This window comes from Choloepus didactylus, chromosome 6, assembly GCF_015220235.1.
Source record: "Choloepus didactylus isolate mChoDid1 chromosome 6, mChoDid1.pri, whole genome shotgun sequence".
Lineage (NCBI taxonomy): Eukaryota > Metazoa > Chordata > Mammalia > Pilosa > Megalonychidae > Choloepus > Choloepus didactylus.
In genome coordinates, this window is record NC_051312.1 from 7,378,655 (window position 1) to 7,400,254 (window position 21,600).

Genomic DNA, 21,600 nt, shown 5'->3' on the forward strand with positions numbered 1-21,600 from the left:
GTTGGTGTGGAGATTTGAAGTGTCTTCTTTCCCAGGCTGCCCATCTTAATCCTGCATTTCTCCATTTAGAATTTAGCAGCTGATGGAGGAATTGCGTTTTAGAAGAGCATGTAGTTTATTTTTAAAGAAACTTTTTTGCCTAGTTGAGAGAGAAATTACATCTTCCTTCTATGTAGGTCCTTTTTTGAAAGGTATCTGGAGAGCCACAACTTGACTATTTCCTTTAGTATCCAGGGAGAGATGACATGAGGCACATTTTCACATATTCAGTCCACAAGTCTGAATTATAAATGCCATCACTGAAACACATTTTAGTTTTTCAGGCCCGCCGTGTGCATTGGTTGGGCTGCCTGCTGTAGTTAGTGCTGCGATGGGGTGAGAGCCAGAAATCTTCAGGAGCAGTGCATGGACGTGGGGGCACAGTCACTGCCAACGCCACCAGTCGGTGCAAGACCCAGCAGACTTAGCTGGTGGGATACATCATCTTAACTAGGGAGTGCCTGTTCCAGAGGTCACACACTGGGCTCCACATCTCACTCTCTACCCATCACAGGCATCACTCATTGATCTTAACACTCCTTTCTGCCAAGTCTCCGTGCTACTTCAGTCGGTCTGGCACACTGCTCCCAGCAGCCCTTACCCTGTCTGTGTTGGTCACGTGAGATGAAAGCTGCTGGCTGTATTTGGTAAACCTCTTGAGACTAGGATCTTTAAAGTCCTACTGAGGGTTTTCTGGATGTTCATGTTCTGAAGATGCTAAACTGGGTGTGGCCCTCCTGTTATTTTGGTTTGCATTGATGGTATGCATTTCCAGTACTGTCCGGAGCAGAGCCGTGGGCGCAGCTGGAGTGCCCAGAAGTCTCTTACGTTGTTTTGTTGCTGCCATATCTCGCACTGTCACAGTGGGCCGTAAGTCGATGCTTTCTGATTTTGAGGACACCCTGAAATGACTGTGGTAGCCATGCAGGGTCCTTTACCCTTGAGGTGTGACTGATCCTAATTCTATGGTGCACCTCCCAGGCAGTGTAATGGAGCAGCTCAGAAATGGAGCTCTTGAGCCATAGACACAATTCAGAATGCCTCTTGTCATGTACCAGATGGATGATCTTAGACAAGCTGGTCCATGTGTGGCTCAGTCTTCACATGCTCACTTCACAGGGTGCTCATGGGGATTGAGATAACACTAATTGGGCCTGTCTGCCCAGCTCCTGGTATATAATAGTTGATCAGAAGAATGTGTATCTCTACCTAAAATTTCTCCCTAGATTTATGCATTTGGGATTCATCTCAGCCACTAGGGGAAGATGGTCTCACAGAGTATATTATACTGAAGCAGGGTGGTCATGGGTGTATTTTAGCAACACTTTTGTCAGAATCCTAATTCTCTCTTCATAAACTTTTAAGTTTAGCTTTTAGTTTGTCATTTAAGGCCACAGTTTTCTTCCCTTAGCGTTATTGTCTCTGAAATTCTCAAACCCCCAAAACTGTAGCATCTTCTTGGGACAGTGAAGAGCCCTTGACACTATCAGACTCTCAGCTTAGTCACATTTCTCTTGCCTGGTGACTTAGCTGTGTCTTTACTGCCCTTCTGCTTGAGGAGCACACCTTTTGTCAGGGCTTTTGATAATGTACTGCTTTTCAACCATAATACACTAATGAATACAAAACATGTAAATGGATTCTGTATGAAATAATACATAGCATCTGTTTTGTGGTCAGTTTAGAACACAAAAACACCGAAGTGCTTCGTCAGTGACTCCTGCTGTCAGCTAATAAGGAGTCTGTTAGAAGGAGGGTGGAATGGGGGAAGGCCCAGTTTCAAAGTCACCATAAAATGAGATTCATCTAATGGACTCCAGTAAGAAGTGCCCAACTGGGGAAGTCTTGGGTGTCATGAAAGTACATAGGAAGGGTGGCCTTTTTTACATAGGAACTCATGAAAGGCTTTGGAGAGGTGTTTCCAAAGCTGAGACTTAAGGGGGTGAGGAGTTGGCCAAGTGAAGCACTCTCAAAGCAGAGGAAGTTTCATAAATGCAGATGTGATGAGTATATGACTTGAATAATTTTGTCATGACAGGAGTGAAAGGTGGGAAGAAGGGGTGTGACTACTGTTTAAAATTTTGGACTTTATTCTTAGGGCATTAAGCCACTGAAGGTTTAAAGCCCAGAAGTGGCGTGATGTGCTGGGAAAATCATTCTCACTACATGGTTGAGAATGAATTGTTGGGAAAGCAATAGGACAGATGAGGGAAAAGTGTTATTCAGGCAGGAGGTTATGGCGGTGGGGAGGGAAAGAAGTAGATTGGTTCCAGTGAGGTTGCCAGGGTAGCTGCCACAGGGCACAGTGGTTGATTGGATGAGACCATTCGGTGAGGAGAGCAAGAGTCCAGGGCGACCACCAGGTCTCTGGCTTGGGTAGCTGGGTGGGTGGTGGTATTATTAACCAACATGGAGAACTCAGAAGGGGAAGTAGCTTGAGGCAGGGTGGTGAGTTCAGTTCAGACATGTTGAGTGAGGGGGGGTTTATGTGACATCCTCAGAGAGACATCCAGATGCCATCCCTTTGTGTTTGGTGATATCAGGAGAGAAAATCAGGCTAGAAGGGGTAGTTAGGACCCTGTGTGCATGTAAATAGTAATAATCACTGGGGAGGGGTTGCTGATCACCCCAAGAATGTGTGGAGTTCCAAACGAGAGGCCTAGGAGTGAGCATTGCCAAAGGCACAGAGGGGAAGGTGCATGCCAGGGAGGCCAAAGGATGCCCTGGAGAGGGTCGTCTTCATGGGCAGCCAAGGAAATGAGAGCTTTTCAAGAGAAAGAATAGGGGTATCAGTGTCACATTCTGCAGAAAAATGAAGAAAGGACTGAAAAGCGTTCAGTGTTCTTCAGGGCAAGGTGGTTGTCAGATTGACAAAGGATGTGTCATTGGAGGTACAGTCTGACTCCAGACAGGGCAGGGAGGATTGCTGCTGAGAGAAGAGGTGACCTCAGGTGTGTAATGAGAATGGTGTGGAAGAAGGCAAGACGAAAGGTAGAGCATCACTTACCGCAGTCAGACAGTTCTTACAGAGTCATAGGGTGAGCAAAGGAACATCGGCCTCATCTGGAAAAGTCAAACAAATGGTAGCCAAACAGGTTCAATCCTGTCTTGGATTTTACCTGGAAACTAGGAACATCGGTGTGTGTTTATGTTAATGAGCACATTTCCTTAGTCTGCTTGTAGTCAGTCCCTGTAAACATAAACATAAGGGAATCCTTTAGCACAGTAATTCCTTGAATATCCTTGTATTTCCTAAGTACTTTCTAGCAAGGAGTTCTGCATAAAATTGAGTAGTATCCAAATTTCACTACTCCTACAATTCTAAAATAAGTCGCAACCTTAGTTGTAACCCCTGCACATAAGTGTGTTCTTGGTTCAGTCAGTGGGTTTCAGTCCTCTGGATTCTGCTGATGTGGGTGCCCTGAAGCCATTTATAAGCCATTCTCCTTGAGTATGGTGGTTTGATAGTTTTAGAATGTTCGTTTTTCTTGATCCTCTGACAGTAAAAACTAATAGAAACTTGCTTGCTTAGCTGTGTAGATGGATTAGAAGGTGCCCTGACCACCGTAGGCCTGTAATGAGCAGCAGAGACCTTGCAGGGTTCCTGATGTTCCCTTGGGCAGGCAGTGCACCTGGCCTACCTGTGTACATCGTTTTATTCTTCCTGTTTTCTGGTGAGAGGTGATGATTATTAGTTTGGTCATCTTATCTCAGCTTCCTTAGTGAATGATTTAAACAGGTATTTTGATCAGGAAGAGGTTTTTCAATTGGGATATAGGGGAAACTAAGTAATTAAATAGTTAACTCGTATATAAAACTGCATAAATACAGGTCCGGAATGTAAACATAGAGAAAAAAATAAAGAGACAAAGCTAATGCTAAAATCAGAGACTCACTTTGGGAGCACATGGTTTAAACTTGAGTTCCATACAAGCCTTTTGAGATGTCATGGAACTGTTACCTTAGTGCTCCCCAGGGGTCATTGCCATTGGGATTGTCATAACCATTTTGTGTCCTTGCCTTGGAGGAAAGAATTTTTAATCCCTCTTTGATCTGAGAGCATATAATTTTAGCAGCATGCCTCTTTCCTCTTTCAGTTTGATTGTTGACATCAGGCAGTCACTGAAGGGACGAGGCCAAGTAAGTTCTGCAGCTTTTCCAAGTTGACGGCCCGCTAGATGTACTTTTTGGCCCTTGCGGAATTGGAGGGAACAACTTACAAGTAGTGTAGTTTGTTTTGTTTTGATAAATGTCTATTGGAAATAATATATATAGTACTTAGGATCTGTTTTTCTTGTTTGAAACCATTGTGATAGAATTTGTTTCTTAGTGCCCATTAGGAGTATGTTTCTCTTGTTTTCTCTGGCCAGGATTAGTAATTACTTACTTGAAGTTAATGAGTAATGGATGTAGGAAAATATTTTAAATGATGGTGTAAAGAAGAATTGGGGGTGGGGGGGCCTATGAGTTACTTAGTTTTCCTCTAAATCTTTTGAGTGGTAAAATACTAAATCAGGAAAAATATTTAAGATATCATAGATTAAGGACAAATCTAGGTTCCTGGAATGCCAAGAGATATTTATAAAATTATTTACCTCAAAAATGAATTCATAATCCATTAATTAGAAGTAGAAATTAAAGAACTTAAAGAAGGAAAAGCAGTGTACGGATGCTTTTGTGCTGACAAAAACTGAACTGGGTGGTCTGTTTCCTACATGTTTGTGTGATCTAAGTATTTCATAGGTAATGGTCTGGTTTTCAAGTTTATCTTGTTGAACACTATTGGGCTACCAAAGCTGCTTTTCATCCTTTTTTTTTTTTTTTTAATCCTTACAGCTTCTAACCGAAAATCTTCAGTCGGTGTGAAAAAGAACAGCAAGAGCAGAACATTAACAAGGCAGTCTATGTCAAGAATCCCAGCTTCTTCCAACTCTACCTCATCTAAACTAACTCATATAAATAATTCCAGGGTACCAAAGAAACTGAAAAAGCCTGCAAAGCCTTTACTTTCAAAGATAAAATTAAGAAATCATTGCAAACGGCTGGAGCAAAAGAATGCTTCAAGAAAACTTGAAATGGGAAACTTAGTACTCAAAGAGCCTAAAGTAGTTCTGTATAAAAATTTGCCCATTAAAAAAGATGCAGAGCCGGAGGGACCAGTACAAGTTGCAGTTGCTAGTGGGTGCTTAACTAGACATGCAGCGAGAGAACACAAACAGAATTCTGTGAAAGGTGCTCATTTACCTGGTGAGGGCTCACCCTGCACATACACAACCAGGCGGTCGGTGAGGACAAGAATGAATTTGAAGGAGGCCTCCGACATCAAGCTTGAACCAAATGCATTGGATGGCTATAAAAACAGCCTGATGGAACCTTGCTCAGACAGTGGCCAGCACCCAGCTCCTCTGGGGCCAGAAGAATTGGCTCATGAAGCTGCACAAAATGGGGAAGCAAGGTGTCATAAGAGTGACACTGGCTTGTCAAGGAAGAAATCACGACAGGGAAAACTTGTGAAACAGTTTGCAAAGATGGAGGAGTCCGTTCTTGTGCATGGGTCCCCTGGGAGAGATGGCATGCTGCCAGATTTGGCAGGCTCACGTTCGGAGCAGGGCGAGCACAGTGGCATGGGGGGCCTGCCTGGGGGCTACACAGACTGCGCCCCTTCGCCTGTTGGCTGTTCACTTGTGACATCTGATAGCTTCAAAACAAAAGATAACTTCAGAACTGCAAAAAGTAAAAAGAAAAGGCGGATCACAAGATATGATGCGCAGTTAATCCTGGAGAATAACTCGGGGATTCCCAAATTGACTCTCCGTAGACGTCACGATAGCAGCAGCAAGACAAATGAGCAAGAGAATGATGGAATGAATTCTTCAAAAATAAGCATCAAGCTAAGTAAAGACCATGAAAATGATAGTAATCTCTATGTAGCAAAGCTTAATAATGGATTTAACTCAGGACCAGGCAGTAGTTCTACAAAATTAAAAATCCAGCTAAAGCGGGACGAGGAAACTAGGGGGTCATACGCAGAGGGTCTTCATGAAAACGGGGTGTGCTGCAGTGACGCCCTCTCTCTCCTGGAGTCTCAGATGGAAGTGGATGACTATAGTCAGTATGAGGAGGAAAGCACAGGTGACGACGACTCCTCGGGGGCCGAGGGAGAGGAGGAGGACTATGACGATGACTTCGAGGACGATTTCATCCCCCTTCCTCCAGCCAAGCGACTGAGGCTCATAGTAGGGAAAGACTCTATAGACATTGACATTTCTTCCAGGAGAAGAGAAGATCAGTCTTTGAGGCTTAATGCATGAGCTCTTGGTCTGAATTTGACCCGGGATAACTTCTTTAAAGAAATAAATTCCAGTCAATTATTCCTCAACCGAAACATTTTAGTGGCAGCATCTACTATTGTCTCTTCACTTATCAGCATAATAGTGTAGAAAGTGTACAGCATACTGACTCTTCTTAAGTCCGATTTGTGCAAATTTTTATTGTACTTTTTAAATAGCATTCTTACGTGCAATTCTGAATTAGAGGTAAAGTCCTGTTGTAAAATAAAGGCTCAAGAAAAATTGTACAGTGCTAGCAACTCTTCACACAGGACAATGAGAACAATAATGTGGCTACACAATTCTTTTTAACTTCAAGAGCATCAACTGGCTCTTTAATATATGACTAAACAATAATTTAAAACAAATCATAGTAGCAGCATATTAAGGTTTTCTAGTATATGCTAATATCACCAGCAATGATCTATGGCTTTTTGATTTCTTTGCTAGATGTTTCCTCCTTGGAGTTTTGTCAGTTTCACACTGTTTGCTGGCCCAAATGTACTGTTTGTGGCCTTCGTTACAGTAGCAAGCCATTGGTGGGAGTCAAATTGGTTTCTTTAAAAAAAAAAAAAAAAGTCCAGTTACATGCGTGGTGGCTCACTGTTCAGTACATTATATGTACGAGGATAGCAGTGTGCAGGATGTATCCATACAGCGTATTTATTGCTTGTCATGTAAATTAAAGGCCTTGTATTTAACACTTTTCAACCCTTTTAGATAAAATTGTTCTTTGCAAGAATGATTGGTGCTTATTTTTTCAAAAAATTGCTGTGAACAATGTGATGACAACAAGCAACATTTATCTAATGAACTACAGCTATCTTAATTTGGTTCTTCAAGTTTTCTGTTGCACTTGTAAAATGCTACAAGGAATATTAAAAAAAATCTATTCACTTTAACTTATAATAGTTTATGAAATAAAAACATGAGTCACAGCTTTTGTTCTGTGGTAACCTATAAAATGTTTGTCTTTGAAATTCAATGTAAAGAACTGAAAACAATGTACATGTTGTAAATATTTGTGTGTTGTGAGAAATTTTTGTCATAAGAAATTAAAAGAACTTACCAGGAAGGTTTTTAAGTTTAGAAATATTCATGCCAATAAAATAGGAAATTATAAATATATAGTTTTAAGCACTGCATCAGTGGGAGTTCTTGGCTTATGTTAGTTTATGAAATATCAAAGATACTTTGACTATATTATCAGTTAAACAAAAAGGAGTCAGATTTAATTTGTTTTTTGAAGCACTTTGAGATGAGAGATTAATTTTAAGTTAACTTAATGAGCAAAGTTTTGATTACTGCTTTATGTTCAATTCCAGGCTCTTTCAGGATTTCTCTGAATTAATTTGCAAATCATTAAAGAATTTGGGAGTATAAATCTGTGACAGGTGTGTGACACCAGTGGGTCTTTTTGTTTCTGGGCAATGTGAACTTGTGCTTTCAGATATACAGTGTTCCTAAGGAAAATCAATTTAGGGGATTCATACAGTGTCAACAGAAAAGTAGCCCACATCTTCAAGTATGAAAAGGATCTGCAGGCAGTGAAAAGTCCAGTGGCAAAAGCATATGCTTACCATCTTGTTAGTAAGGATTGATTCCTACCAATTTCCAGGTTCTGGGGACATTTAAATTTATGTTCCTTAGAACTATTGCTAGTATCTTTCAAATAGAAATTAATAATGTTCATAAAAGTTTTAAAAGTTTAGATTTTTTTTTCCCTCGTGTTCCCAAGGAATTAACTTCTGTAGTCTGCTGTAGTCTTCCCCTCATTTGTAAGGTGCAGTTTGATCCCTCAGGTAGGAACTTGGAAGCCTGTGGTAGGCCTCCTCCCACACATGTGCTCGCCCCCAGGTTCCCCGCACCCAGGGGGCAGCCGCGCAGTCTCAGGAGCACGTTAACAGGTCGCCCTCGGTCCTCCGAGTGCCTGTGGAGGGGCTGTGTGGAAGGTACAGAAAGCGCCAGAGAACAGTGGGTCACCCTTCTGTTCCCAGTTAGCCTGGGGGTGTTTGAAGAGGTTCAGAGACTAAATACTGAGCTGTTTCTTTGAATACCAACAATAGCCATTTCAGGAATTTCAGTCTTAAGGAAAAAGCAACAAAACATTTCATTTCCCACTATCTTCCATTGTTTAAGCTTTATTTTAGTAACTTATTTATGTTTTAATTTTACTGCGGCCTCATCTTTCAAGGCCGACCTTCCCGTGGGTCTTGGAGCAGTGGCATTTGGTGAGAGTCACTGCCTCTCGGGAGTCGGTGTGCACAAGCACTCAGCAGCCACTGTTGATGCTTCTGGGGAAACCTCCTCTCCGCTTATTTCAAAGGTGGGGGCCTCAAAGCTGTTCTAGATCTGCTGTAGAACTTCAGTGTGTGCAATGGCAAAATCCCCACGCTGTAGACCAGTTTGGAAGAGGTTGCATTAAATAAAACTTCTAGCTTGAGCTTATGCAATGATTGGTAAAGATTTTGGCATTGTAAGAATTAGGAAATGAGCATAGAAATATTTGTAAAGTATTCCATTTTCAATCATTTTTCAAATTACTGTTTTACATTGTTTTGCTGAGTTGTAATACTTTTGAGATACAATGTATTCCTTGTACTGAAAGAATGAAAAAGGACTTTTTCAGCATTTGAGGTAAGTTCTTTAACGTTTCATTAAAAACATTTTTTACAAGTATTTTGTACATGCACTTGCAGTATTGAGGTTAATCATTTTAATAAATTCGGAAATTAAAACAGTTTGGCCAGTGTTCACTGTATCTGAGAGAAAAAGATCAAAGTGGTGACTTTCTCAAGATTTTCATATAAAGCAGAATTTGTAAGATCAGAAAGTTCTTGAAGTGTCTCTAGGCCCTGGTCGCCTCCTGCTTCCTTGCCATTCGGAGTGTAAAAGCAGAACCGCGGGCATGGGCTCGTCTCAGTGAGAAGGCTGCTTCTAAACCATGGAACATCCTAGCTCTGGAACTCAAGAAGCCCTGTCCTCAAAACAGAACAAAAGATTGTTTGAGAGCTCTTGCAACCCAATTATTAATAGTTTCTGATGACTTGATTTTTCGTCACCAAATTGGACAAAACTGGCATATCCAGAACCGGCCTGGGTCCCTTTAGCTCCCAGTCACTGCTGCATAATCCAGTTGGAAGAGAAACAGACCGGCTTCTGAGTCAGGAAACCTGACACCTGGCTCTGCAGCAGTCGAGTGACCCCGAGCAAGCGCTGGACCTCCAGATTTCATTTTCCCAGCATCTGCCACCTGGGGAGGCTGCCAGTTAAGTTTCAAGATGTGCTGCATCCACTCTTGAAGAGGGCAGTCAGGGCGAGGAGCTCAGACCAGACTACAAAAGCATTCGCTTCTGGTTCAAAGAGTCAGGGTTGGGTTGCCGGGATACAAGATGATATGGTTGTTAAGATACTCAGGCCTCTTACTCAGAGTCAGGTTTTCTCTCTACTCTGAAGTGAAATACTCCTTTCCAGTAGCCATGGCGGCTAACTTGCAGCATGCTGCTCAGAGTCCTCAGGCGCTGTCTGCCAGCCTTCTGTCTCTGATGTGATCCCCATCATGTTCTGTGGAGACCAGTAGCACTTGGCAAGATGCAAACAAGCTGCCACCCTTGGGGTTACTTTGGTATCTCTGGGTGATATTAAGGGTGACATGGGCACGGCTTGTGGCTGCTAATGCGGGGGCCCAGAGGAAAAGTGAGTTTTGATTCTTCTGACTGGGGGGAGAAGACCAATAGGAAGGTGCACTTGGTGTGAACAGCCAGGACTGGGATGGGAATCTCCCACAAACCTCCTGTGCCCCTCTCTGGCCTCCACCGCTCGCCTTCTGGGAAAGTGAGCTCCGTCATGGAAACGGGGGAAGCTTCTGACCTGGAGAAGGCAGAAGGCAGCCTCAGAGAAACGGCTTTGGTAATGTTTCTAAGAGGTCAGCCTGTTTTCAGATCCTGTTTTCTCCTTGTCAGGTTGTGAATTTTCTAATAAGTTGCAGTAAACAGTGACTTCTGTCTTTTGGGGGCAGCCCACCTTCTTGAGTGATTATCTTCTGCAAAGAAGCAGCAGCCTTGGGTCTGTCCATCAGCACCAGCAGGGCCTTGCAGGAGCCGTGTCCCCAATCTGAGACCTAGAGCAGCCAGGGCCTGTCACGGCAGGAGTAAAGTTTCATTTCTTTAATAAATATTTGTTGAACATCTATTATGTATCAAATGCTTGGCAGTGGCGAGGCAAGATTTGACTCTCCAGAGTGGGATGTAATTAAAACCACGGGAGGAGTTAAGATGAACCCCAGGAAAGGGGCCTTCTGATGCTAAAGGACAGATGCGGGAGGAAGAACCAACTCTGCTCCTGTACTGGGAGTGGACAGCAGCAGGGCGTAGCGCTCTGAGGTCAGAAGTGTTCTCTTGTCATTGGTTATAGTGGACTTGGAGAGCGCAGGTAGAGGGCGAGTCATATTGCTTGAGGACGGAGCAGGAGAGGAAATTTGGCTGTGAAAGGGTTTGAAAGAGGGCAGCAACTAGAAGAGGAGGTGGAGTTAGGGATGGTGGTACATTTTGTTTTGTTCTGTTTTAATGAAAAGCATAAACAAGTTTAACTGTTGAAATGGGAAGCTTCCATAGGTGATTAGCACGCAGCAGAGTTCCTGAGAAGGAAAGTAAAGGAATTACTGGGAGCCCAGTGGGGATGGTGGGAGTACAGGTCCTTGTAACAAAAGGAAGGAAAGGTTGGGGATGCAGAGAGGGGAGCCAGTTGCTGTATCCAGGGTTTCTACTTTGCCAGGAAGTAGGAGGCAGGTCATTCATTGCCTTAGAGTGAGGAAGAAATGACAGGCAACAAAGTTGGAGGAGAATGAAGATTTGAAATAGAGAATGGGAAAGCAAGCTAACTGTAGAAACCAAGGTCCCATGCAGTGTCCTAGATGTCCCAGGGAGCAAAGGCTGGTGGCTGAATCTTCAGCAGCAAAGATCTGTGCAGGTGCAATGCTGAGCCCAATAAATGCAACAGTCAGCATGCAGCCACAAGCTGTCATCGAGCCAGAGGATGCAACAGAAAATTGAGGGCTGGAGAATATAGGGCTCAGATTGGCAGGGGTGGGGTTGAAATGAAGAACCTTGGAGTGCATGCAGGTTAGGGAAGAGAAGGCGAGTCTACAAGCTAGAGCCACTGTTGGCCGGGGCCACAGTCAAGGAGACAGAGACCCGGAGGCCTCCAGTGCTCAGTCACCAGTTGAGCAGTAGTGGAACAGCAAATGGGGAGGACGAGAGCATGGGATCAGAGAGTAGACACTCTGAACTGTGGATGGACTGCATTTGCCGGGGATGATAAGGTCCGGATGGGACTGTGGGAGTCAGCAGCTAAAATGCCTGGACTAGAATGTCCCTGGAGGTGAGCAAATCATGGTCTGAGAGACCAGACATTGGACATAACTTACAGTCATGCAAATCAAAATGGCAGAGTGAGGCACTCCACGGAATTTTTAAACAAGCAAAACCTGGCAGAACTATCTTAGCTCTGGAAGACCACTAAAGGGGTCCAGTAACTTGGGTGAGCACCAAATCAAGAGAAAAGCAACTTAAAAATGGTAGGAAGCCTTTCCTCTCCGGTCAAGATGGTGGGAGGCGAGGCCGGTGTCACTCTGGGGCAGCCGCACCATCCTCGCCACTTAGAATGTTACCAAGTTGATGCCACTTTCACAAGAAGTTTTTAGCAGACAAGCCACAATAAATACAGACTCATAAACTCAATGACCCAAGTTGTCCTCGGCCAGAATGTTACAGATCCTGTGGAACTAGTACACTCAATGAGTTTCCTACAGACATTCCAGGGACGAAAGAGAACTTCAAATCAGTCAGATGTTTCCTCGTTGACTGTCCTGGCCACGATATTTTGATGGCTTCTATGCTGAACTGTGCAGCAGTGATGGATGCAGCTCTTCTGTTGACAGCTGGTAATGAATCTTGTCCTCAACCTCAGACTATAGAAATCATGAAACTGAAACATATTTAGATTCTACAAAATAAAATTGACTTGGTGAAAGAAGTCCAGGCTAAAGAACAATACAAACAGATCTTTGCATTTGTACAAGGTACAGTAGCAGAAGGAGCTTCTATTATTCCAATTTCTGCTCAGCTGAAATACAATATTGAAGTTATCTGTGAGTACATAGTAAAGAGACAATTCCAATGAGTACATAGTAAAGAGACAATTCCAGCACCTTCAGAACCCCGATTTACTGTTACTAGGTCCTTTGGTGTCAACAAACCTGGCTGTGAAGTTGATGGCCTTTAGGGGGTGTAGCTAGAGGCAGTAAACTAAAAGGAGTGTTAAAGGGGGGCTGGGAGACGGAAGTCAGACCTGATATCGTTTCCAAAGATAATGAAGGAAAACTCATTTGTAAACCAATCTTTTCCAAAACTGTATCACTTTTTGCAGAACATAATGATCTTCGGCATGCTGCTCCAGGGGGTCTTATTGGTTTTGGGACAAAAATTGACCCCACTTTGTGCCGGGCTAACAGAATGGTGGGACAGGTGCTTGGTGCCATTGGAGCTCCACCTGAGATCTTCACAGAACTGGAAATTTCCTGTTTCCCCCTTAGATGGCTTCTAGATGTCTGCACTGAAGGAGGTAAGGAAGCAGCAAAGGTGCAAAAACTAAGAATGAAGTGCACATGGTGAACACCGTCGACAGGAGGAAGAAGAGTTGGTGCAGTCAAGGCCGATTTGCACAAAATTGTTTGGACCACTCCTGTGTGCACAGAAGTAGGAGAAAAAATAGCCCTTAGCTGAAGAATTGAGAAACACTGGTTTAATTGGTTGGGGCCAGATAACAAGAGGAGTGACTATCAAGCCAGCAGTAGATGATGACTGAAGAATCCCAGTTAAATACATTTGGATCAAGTCAGAGTTTCTCTTAACACCCTAGGGGTACATTTTCAAAACAATACTGGAAATTAATTTCACAGCTCATTACCTCAGTAGTAGTTGTAAGATTATTCTCATTATTAGGTGATGAAAACTTAGCCTCTAGTACTCAAACACAATCTACAATAAATGTAAGAGTTGGCATGATGTTGGATTTAATCTACATTTTGGCAGAAAAGAATCATTCCCAAATGTCTAATTTATACATCAGTGCAGGTTTGAAATGAAACTGTTGGCTACGATCAGCTTTTGCTGTACCACACACACCACTGAACTTGTTTAAGATAAAGTTTTTCTTCTTAACAAAAATGGTAGTAAAACCTCACGGTGACTTTGCGAGCTTTTCCCTACCTGCTTGGTAAGGCAGCAGCCTGGCTACCTGTGTGGGTTACTGGTCTGAAGGGAACCGAGTACCTTATGCACATATTGGGGCTCATATGTGTCTGTATCAATCTGGTGACAAACAGAAGGACTGAGCCTACCCAGAATTTGCTCTGCAGGAAGAAGCAGCTGGAAGTGCAGCTAAAAGTGTGTAAGAAACAATCAAACTGCAGCTGCCTGGGGCAACGAATTACAAGCTGTGGTGGTTTGAAAGTGTATGTACCACAGAGAAGCATGTTTTTAAAGTCAATCCATTCCTGTGGGTGTGGAGTCATTCTTAGTAGGATCTTTTGATGAGGCTACTTCAGTTAAGATGTGACCCAACTCATCCAGGATGGGTCTTAATCCTTGTTCTAGTTTGTTAATGCTGCTGGGATGCAAAACACCAGAAATGGATCGGCTTTTATAAAAGGAGGTTTATTTGGTTACATGGTTACAGTCTTGAGGCCATAAAGTGTCCAAGGTAATCATCAACAATCAGGTACCTTCACTGGAGGATGGCCAATGGTGTCCGGAAAACCTCTGTTAGCTGGGAAGTCACGTGGCTGGTGTCTGCTCCAGAGTTCTGGTTTCAAAATGGTTTTCTCCCAGGACATTCCTCTCTAGGCTTCAGCTTCTCTCCAAAATGTCACTCTCAGTTGCTCTTGGGGTGTTTGTCCTCTCTTAGCTACTCCAGAGCAAAAGTCTGCTTTCAAAGGCTGTCTCCAAAATGTCTCTGTAAACTGCAATTCCTCTCTTTGCTCCTGTGCATTTTTCAAAGTGTCCCTCTTGGCTGTAGCTCCTCTTCAAAATGTCACACTCAGCTGCACTGAGTTCCTTCTGTTTGTCAGCTCATTTATATGGCTCCAGTGATTTAATTTAGACCCACCCTGAATGGGTGGGGTAACACCTTCATGGAAATTATCAAATCAGAGTTATCACCAACAGTTGGGTGGGGCACATCTCCATGGAAACACTCAAAGAATTACAATCTAATCAACACTGATAACCTCTGCCCACACAAGATTATATCAAAGATAATGGAGTTTTGGGGGACATAATACATTCAAACCGGCACAATCCTCTTACTGGAGTCCTTTATAAACAGGATGAATACAGAGAAAGCCACAGAAGCCAAGAAGCGGAAAGCAATGGAAGCCAGAAGAGAAGGGAGAGACCAGCAGACACCGTCATGTGCTTTGCCATGTGACAGAGGAGCCAAGGATCACCAGCAGCCGGACTTCAGAAAGAAAGCATCACATTGATGATGCCTCGATTTGAACATTTTTCTCAGCCTCAAAACTGAAAACTTGTAAGCTAATAAGTTCCCATTTTTAAAGCCATCACATTTCATGGTATCTGCTTTCAGCAGCCTAGGAAACTAAAACACTGGCTTTTAAGACATACAATAGAACACACGGACCTGCAGGAAAGACTGCTTCTGGAATAAGAGGTGCGTTCAGATCTGTGTAAACAGGAGCATTCCTAAGGCCACCTATGAATACCCAAGACAAGACAAATGCTCAGAAAAGACCACAGAGGAACTGACCATTTTGCCTTGGCCTGTTCTTTGGGCTCCTTGTTAAGCTGAGCTCTGAAGGAGAGCACTAGCAAGCCCAGAGCCAATCTGCAAAGACTGTGAAAGGTGTTTCCTTTTTATTATTTCTCTCCCTAACTTCAAGTAAGTATCTAATATAGCTATATCTCTGCTCTCTACTCTGATCTCTCTCTCTCTCTCTCTCTCTCGCTCCTCTTCTCTCTCCTATCTCTACATCTACTCTCCCTCTATCTCAATCTCCCCCCTCCCTGGCTCCCTCCCTCCCTCCCCTTCCTTTCCTTTCTCTGTCTCTCTTGTTAGCTCTGGCAGTCAAGAAAATCTGCCATAACACCAGCTGGGTACAAGCTTAATAACTGACCACCTTAGTGACTATGTTCTAGAAACTAACATACTAAAGTATCACAATGTCCAGTGTGTAATAAAAGATTGCAAGTCAGAAGAGAAAAAGAAACTGATGGCACATTAAAGGATCAAGACAAAACATCAGAATCCATCAACAAGAAGTCCCAGACTCTGACACCCCAAACACAAAACTGTCTTAAGTATGCTCAGAGAGGTAAAAAAAGCATAGACAAAGAACTAAATTATGTTACAGAAAAAAAATCAGACTTTCAATAGTGAAATAGAAATCTTAAAAAAAGAAACAGACTATTGTAAATGGTGGACAATAGTTAATGGTACAATTATAAAACTGTTCTTTGATGAATTTTAATAAATGAACCACATTAATGGAAAGTGTTAATAATAGGGTGGTATTAACTCATCCTATGAAGCCAACATTACCCTAATACCAAAGCCAAATAAAGATAGTACAAGAAAGGAAAATTACAGACCAATCTCTCTAATGAATATAGGTGCAAAAATCCTCAACGAAATACTTGCAAATCAAATCCAACTGCATATTAAAAGAATTATGCACCATGATCAAGTGGGTTTTATCCCAGGGATGCAAGGGTGGTTCAACACAAGAAAATCAATTAATGTAATACACTACATTAACACATTGAAGGAAAAGAACCACATGATCCTCTCAATTGATGCATAAAACTTATTTGCCAAAATCCAGCATCCTTTCTTGATAAAAACACTTTGAAAGATAGGAATAAAAGAAAACTTTCTCAATATGATAAAGTTCACAAATGGAAAACCCACAGCTAACGTTATAATCAATGGTGAAAGCCTGAAAGCTTTCCCATTGAGATAGGGAAAAAGACAAGGATGCCCACTGTCACCACTATTATTCAACATTGTGCTAGAAGTTTTAGGTAGAGCAATTAGGCAAGAAAAAGAAATAAAGGCATCCAAATTGGAAGGGAAAAAGTAAAACTTTCACTATTTGCAGATAATATCCTATACCTAGAAAGTCCAAAAAAATCTATAACAAAGCTACTAGAACTAATGAGTTCAACAAAGTGGTAGGATACAAGATTAACACACAGAAATCAGTAGTGTTTCTATACACTAGAAATGAGCAATATGGGGAGGAAATCAGGAAAAAAATTCCATTTACAATAACAACTAAAAGATTCAAATATCTAGGAATAAATTTAACAAAGATGTAAAGGACCTGTATTCAGAAAACTATAAAGCATTGCTAAAAAGGAATCAAAGAAGACTTCAATAAATGGAAGGACATTCTGTGTTCATGGTTTGGAAGATTAAATATTGTTAAGAAGTCAATTTACCCAATTGATTTACAGATTCACTGCAATCCCAATCAAAATTCCAACAGCCTACCTTGCAGAATTGGAAAAGCCAATCACTAAATTTATTTGGAAGGGTAAGGGGCCCTGAATATCCAAAAATATCTTGAAAAAGAAAAATGAAGTTGGAGGACTCTCACTGCCTGACTTTAAAGCATATTACAAAGCTACAGTGATAAAAACAGCATGGCATTGGCATAAAGATAGACATATTGACCAACAGAATTGCATTGAGAGTTCAGAAATAGACCCTCACATCTATGATCAATTGGTTTTGATAAGGCTTCCAATTGCACCCAACTGGCATGCAGCAGTATCTTCCACAAGTGGTGCTGAGAGAACTGGATATCCATATCCAAAAGAATGAAAGAGGATGCCTATCTCACACCTTATTCAAAAATTATCTCAAAATGGATCAAAGGCCTAAATATAAAAACCAGAACCACAAAACTCCTAGAAGAAAATGTAGGGAAGCATCTTCAAGATCTTGTGGTAGGAGGTGGTTTCTTAGCCCTATCACTCAAAGTACAAGCAATGAAGGAAAAAATAGATAAATAAGACTTCCTCAAAACTGAATACTTTTGTGCTTCAAAGGACTTTGTCAAGAGGATAAAAAAGGCAGTATACTTAATGGGAAAAAATATTTGAAAACCACATATCCAATAAGGGTTTAATATCCAGTTATATAAGAGATCCTACAACTCAGTGATAAAAACACAAACAACCCAATTTTAAAATGGGTAAAGACATGAATAGACATTTTTTCCAAAGAGGAAATACAAATGGCTAAAAAAAAGCACATGCAAAGATGCTCACATCATTAGCTATTAGGGAAATGCAAATCAAAACTACAAGATATCTTTTCACACCTACTAGAATGGCCACTATATTTAAAAAAAAAAAAAACAGAATACTACAAGTGTTGGAGAGGATGTGGAGAAGTAGGAACACTTATTCACTGTTGGTGGGAATGTAGATTGGTGCAGCCATTGTGGAAGACAGTTGGCAGCTCCTCAGGAAGCTAAGTATAGAACTGTCATATGATCTGGCAATCCCACTGCTTTTTCAGAACTGAAAGCAGGGACATGAACAGGCATTTGCACGCTGATGTTCATAGTGGAATTACTCACAATTGCCAAAAGATGGAAACAACCCAGGTGTCCGTCCAGCAATGAATGGATAAACAAAGTGTGGTATATATGTATGGTGGAATATTATGCACCCATAAGAAAAAATGAAGTTATGAAGCATGTGACCACACAGATGAACCTTGAGAACATTATTTTGAGTGTCGTAAGACACAAAAGGAAAAGTATTGTATGACCTCACTAATGTGAGCTAAATATAACTAGCAAACTCCTGGTGTTAAAATCTAGAACATACATTATCAGAAGATAAAATAAGGGTGGAGAATGGGGAGCTGATGTTTAATTTGCATAGAATATGTAATGAGATTGATTGTAAATGTTGGCAAATGGATAGGGATGATGGTAGTATATTACAGTGAGTGTAACAGTGATGATATGTGGGTGTGATTATGGTTGAAAGGAAAAATTTAGAGTGGTGTATATCTCTAGAAGGAAAGCCAGAGGATGAAACATAGAACTGTATTATGTAGTGGACCATCTGCAGGGTAAAAATGTTCTAGAATTTATTGTGGTGATGAATGCACAACTCTGGGAGTTTACTAGAAGACAATGTACACTTTAGATGGATTATATTATATGTGAATTTACCTCATACTGCTTAAAAAATAACAAAGTGGCATATGGAAACTCGGTATTTTATGCATTTTTTTTCTATAAACCTACAACTTCTCTGATAAAAAAAAAAAGAAGGTAAAATTGTGAAGAATTGAAAAAAGGAGCAAACAGAGCTGAAGATCATAATAACTGAAATAAAAATTCCCTAGAGAGATTCAACAGAAGATTGGAGGCAGAGAAGGAAGAATCAGCAGATTTGAAGACAAAGTTGAAATTATTCTATCTGAGGAACAGAAAGAAAAAATAATGAAGAAGAGTGAACAGAGTCTAAGAGATCTTTGGGACACCATTAAATATGAATATACACTTCATGGGAGTCCCAGAAGGTTTTGGGGGAGTCAAGGACACACTCAGAAGCCATTTTCCAGCCAACACCTACCCCTCTCCTTAATCCCCTTTTGCTTGTTTGCATGCAGGTGTTCGGAGTGTTTCTATTTAACAAGAGACTGCAGGCAGCTGGGGGAGGCATTAAATCTTAATAAGTCCCAGCCACTTGCCAGGACACAAATTTTGCTCACTGGCAGAGCCCTCTCCCATTGGAGTGTATATAAGCTCAGCACTCAGTCAGTGCAAGTGTCCCTCTTCTCTGATGTGAAGAGAGGCAAACAGAGCTGCCAAGTAGTTTGCCTTGGGGGTGGGAGATGACACCCAGCCACAATTTGTCCCTCATCTTCACAGGTATGTGGATCTGCCATCCAGCGATGCTCACTCGGGCAATTGGCCTCTCTGGGGGAACGGCCAAGCTGGGATATTTTCCCCTGCATTTTTGGACCCTTTGTTCTATGCAAGCAATAAAGCAGTCATTTGCATGGAGTCCGTGTTGTGCCTGAGCCTGTATTCTTACGATGCACCATATAACACCTCACTCCACAGAAGGCAAAGAAAAGGGCAAAAAGAGTGTTCAATCTTCTTGACTGAAAGGGGGATGTGAAATGAAACAAATGGAGTCAAGAAGTCACTCTGGTGGACATTCTTACACACTATATAGATAACCCTTTTCAGGTTTTAATGATTGGAATAGCTAGAAGTAAATACGTGAAACTATCAAACTCCAACCCAGTAGTAGCCTTGACTCTTGAAGACAACTATATAACAATGTAGTTTACAAGGGGTGACAGTGTGATTGTGAAGACCTTGTGGATCACACTCCCTTTATCCAGTGTATGGATGGATGAGTATAAAAATGGGGACAAAAACTAAATGAAAAATAGGGTGGGATGGGGGGATGGTTTGGGTGTTCTTTTTACTTTTATTTCTTATTCTGATTCTGATACTTTCTGGTATAAGGAAAATGTTCAAAAATAGATTGGGGTGATGGATGCATAAATATATGATGGTATGGTGAACAGTTGATTGCACACCATGGATGATAGTATGGTATGTGACTATATCTCAATAAAACTGATTTTAATTTTAAAACAGTGTTCAAAGAAATAATGGCCAGAAACTTACTAGATTTAATGAAAAGCATGAAAATACACACATTCAAGGAGCTCAATGAATTCCAAATGGGATAAATTCAGAGAGATCTATATCAAGAAATATTATAGTTGAGCTCTTGATTTCCAATGGCAAAGAGAGAAGCCTGAGAGAAAAAGCCCTTGATTTCCAAGGACAAAGAGAAAGAATGTGTAATGTACAAGGAGGTTTCAATAACATTAAGTGCCAATTTCTCATCAGAAACCAAGGAGACAAAAAGGCAATGGGATGACATATTTAGTGAAAGAAAAATTGCCAACAAAGAATTCTATATCTGGCAAAACACTTAGGATGTTCCCAGATAAAAGCTGAGGGTCATCAGGGAAGGTGGCAGAATAGGTGAGGCAGAGCAAACTTCTCCCCCATGGAAACAAAAACAAAACTAGAGAAATGGCAGAAAATGCTCAGAACAGTGATTCCAGGGTATGAGCAGCCAGAGAAGGACCTTTACAATACATAGTGAGGACTTGGATGAAAAAGCAGAGAAATTATGACTAAAAGGATGGGGTGAGTTTATTCAACTGGATCGCCACTGGGGGCTAGCAGCTGTGAGCTGGCCACCGAGCAGGGGAGAGCAGCTCTCCACTCCTCCACACCCATCACAATTAGCTACGGAGAAAATCTTCCTCAGCAACGCAGCTGGGACCTCCTGTGAGGGAACTTGGGGAACAGAGGACCTGTGTTGACTCCATTTATTCTTTCTCACAGAAGCCCATAGTGTGAATGGGCGAGAGGTGGGGATAGGAGAGGGCACCACACAGAAGCTTCAAGAGCCCCTCCACCACTCCAGAGACTTGTGGGTGCATGGCAGGCAGGGAGTAGAGCAAATGTGATCTGGGGGGTTCCCTTGAGTGGATTCCCTGCTGAACTGCAGAGGGGCCCACATCACACCCCCAGGGGTAGGCAGTCCCCAGTGCACATGGAGAACTGCTACACTGATTGGATTTCCACCCATTTGGACCCTACCCAACGTACAGGAGATGTTGGGGAGAAGCTGGCTGGAGAGTAAGAGGTGGCTTAAGAGCACCATCTGCTGGTAGGACAGGGAAAGTGCACTCCAGCAAGCTGTAGCTCTGCCAGATTATATATACATGCTCAAATAATCCTGCATTCTGCAAAATAATCTTACCAAGACATAAAAGACATCAAGGAGACTCTAAAATGATTAAATTTAAAAATAGCAGATCTTATGTAAATAAAAGATACTATTGATCAAATTAAAAATATACTAGAGAGATAGAAGAAGATGGCAGCATAGAGAGGAGTGGAAGTTAGTTAATCCCCCTGAAGCAAATGATAGATAACCAGGAACTAGTAAATGATCTGGAATAACTGCTGGGGGACAAGCATGACTGTCCATGCACTGTGCATCAACCTGGATTGGGAGGAATCTGTGAGTACAAACTGCAGACCTGATCCGGGAGCCCCCTCCCCCATGGGAGCCTGAACTGC

The 21,600-nt window shown here is 41.9% G+C and overlaps 1 protein-coding gene and 1 pseudogene across 3 annotated transcripts in view; both read left to right on the plus strand.

Annotated features, from left to right (window-relative positions):
* KMT5B (lysine methyltransferase 5B) overlaps positions 1–6,946 on the plus strand; it is a 67,414-nt gene extending 60,468 nt beyond the window's left edge. For all 3 annotated transcript variants that reach the window (XM_037838340.1, XM_037838341.1, XM_037838342.1), the window contains one exon: positions 4,876–6,946. In XM_037838340.1, the coding sequence (XP_037694268.1) occupies positions 4,876–6,350 (1,475 nt within the window). In that variant the 3' untranslated portion in view covers positions 6,351–6,946. The remainder of the gene's footprint in view (positions 1–4,875) is intronic.
* A 5,024-nt stretch (positions 6,947–11,970) lies between these two features.
* On the plus strand, positions 11,971–13,232 carry LOC119537835 (annotated as a pseudogene).
* Positions 13,233–21,600: the final 8,368 nt, after the last annotated feature.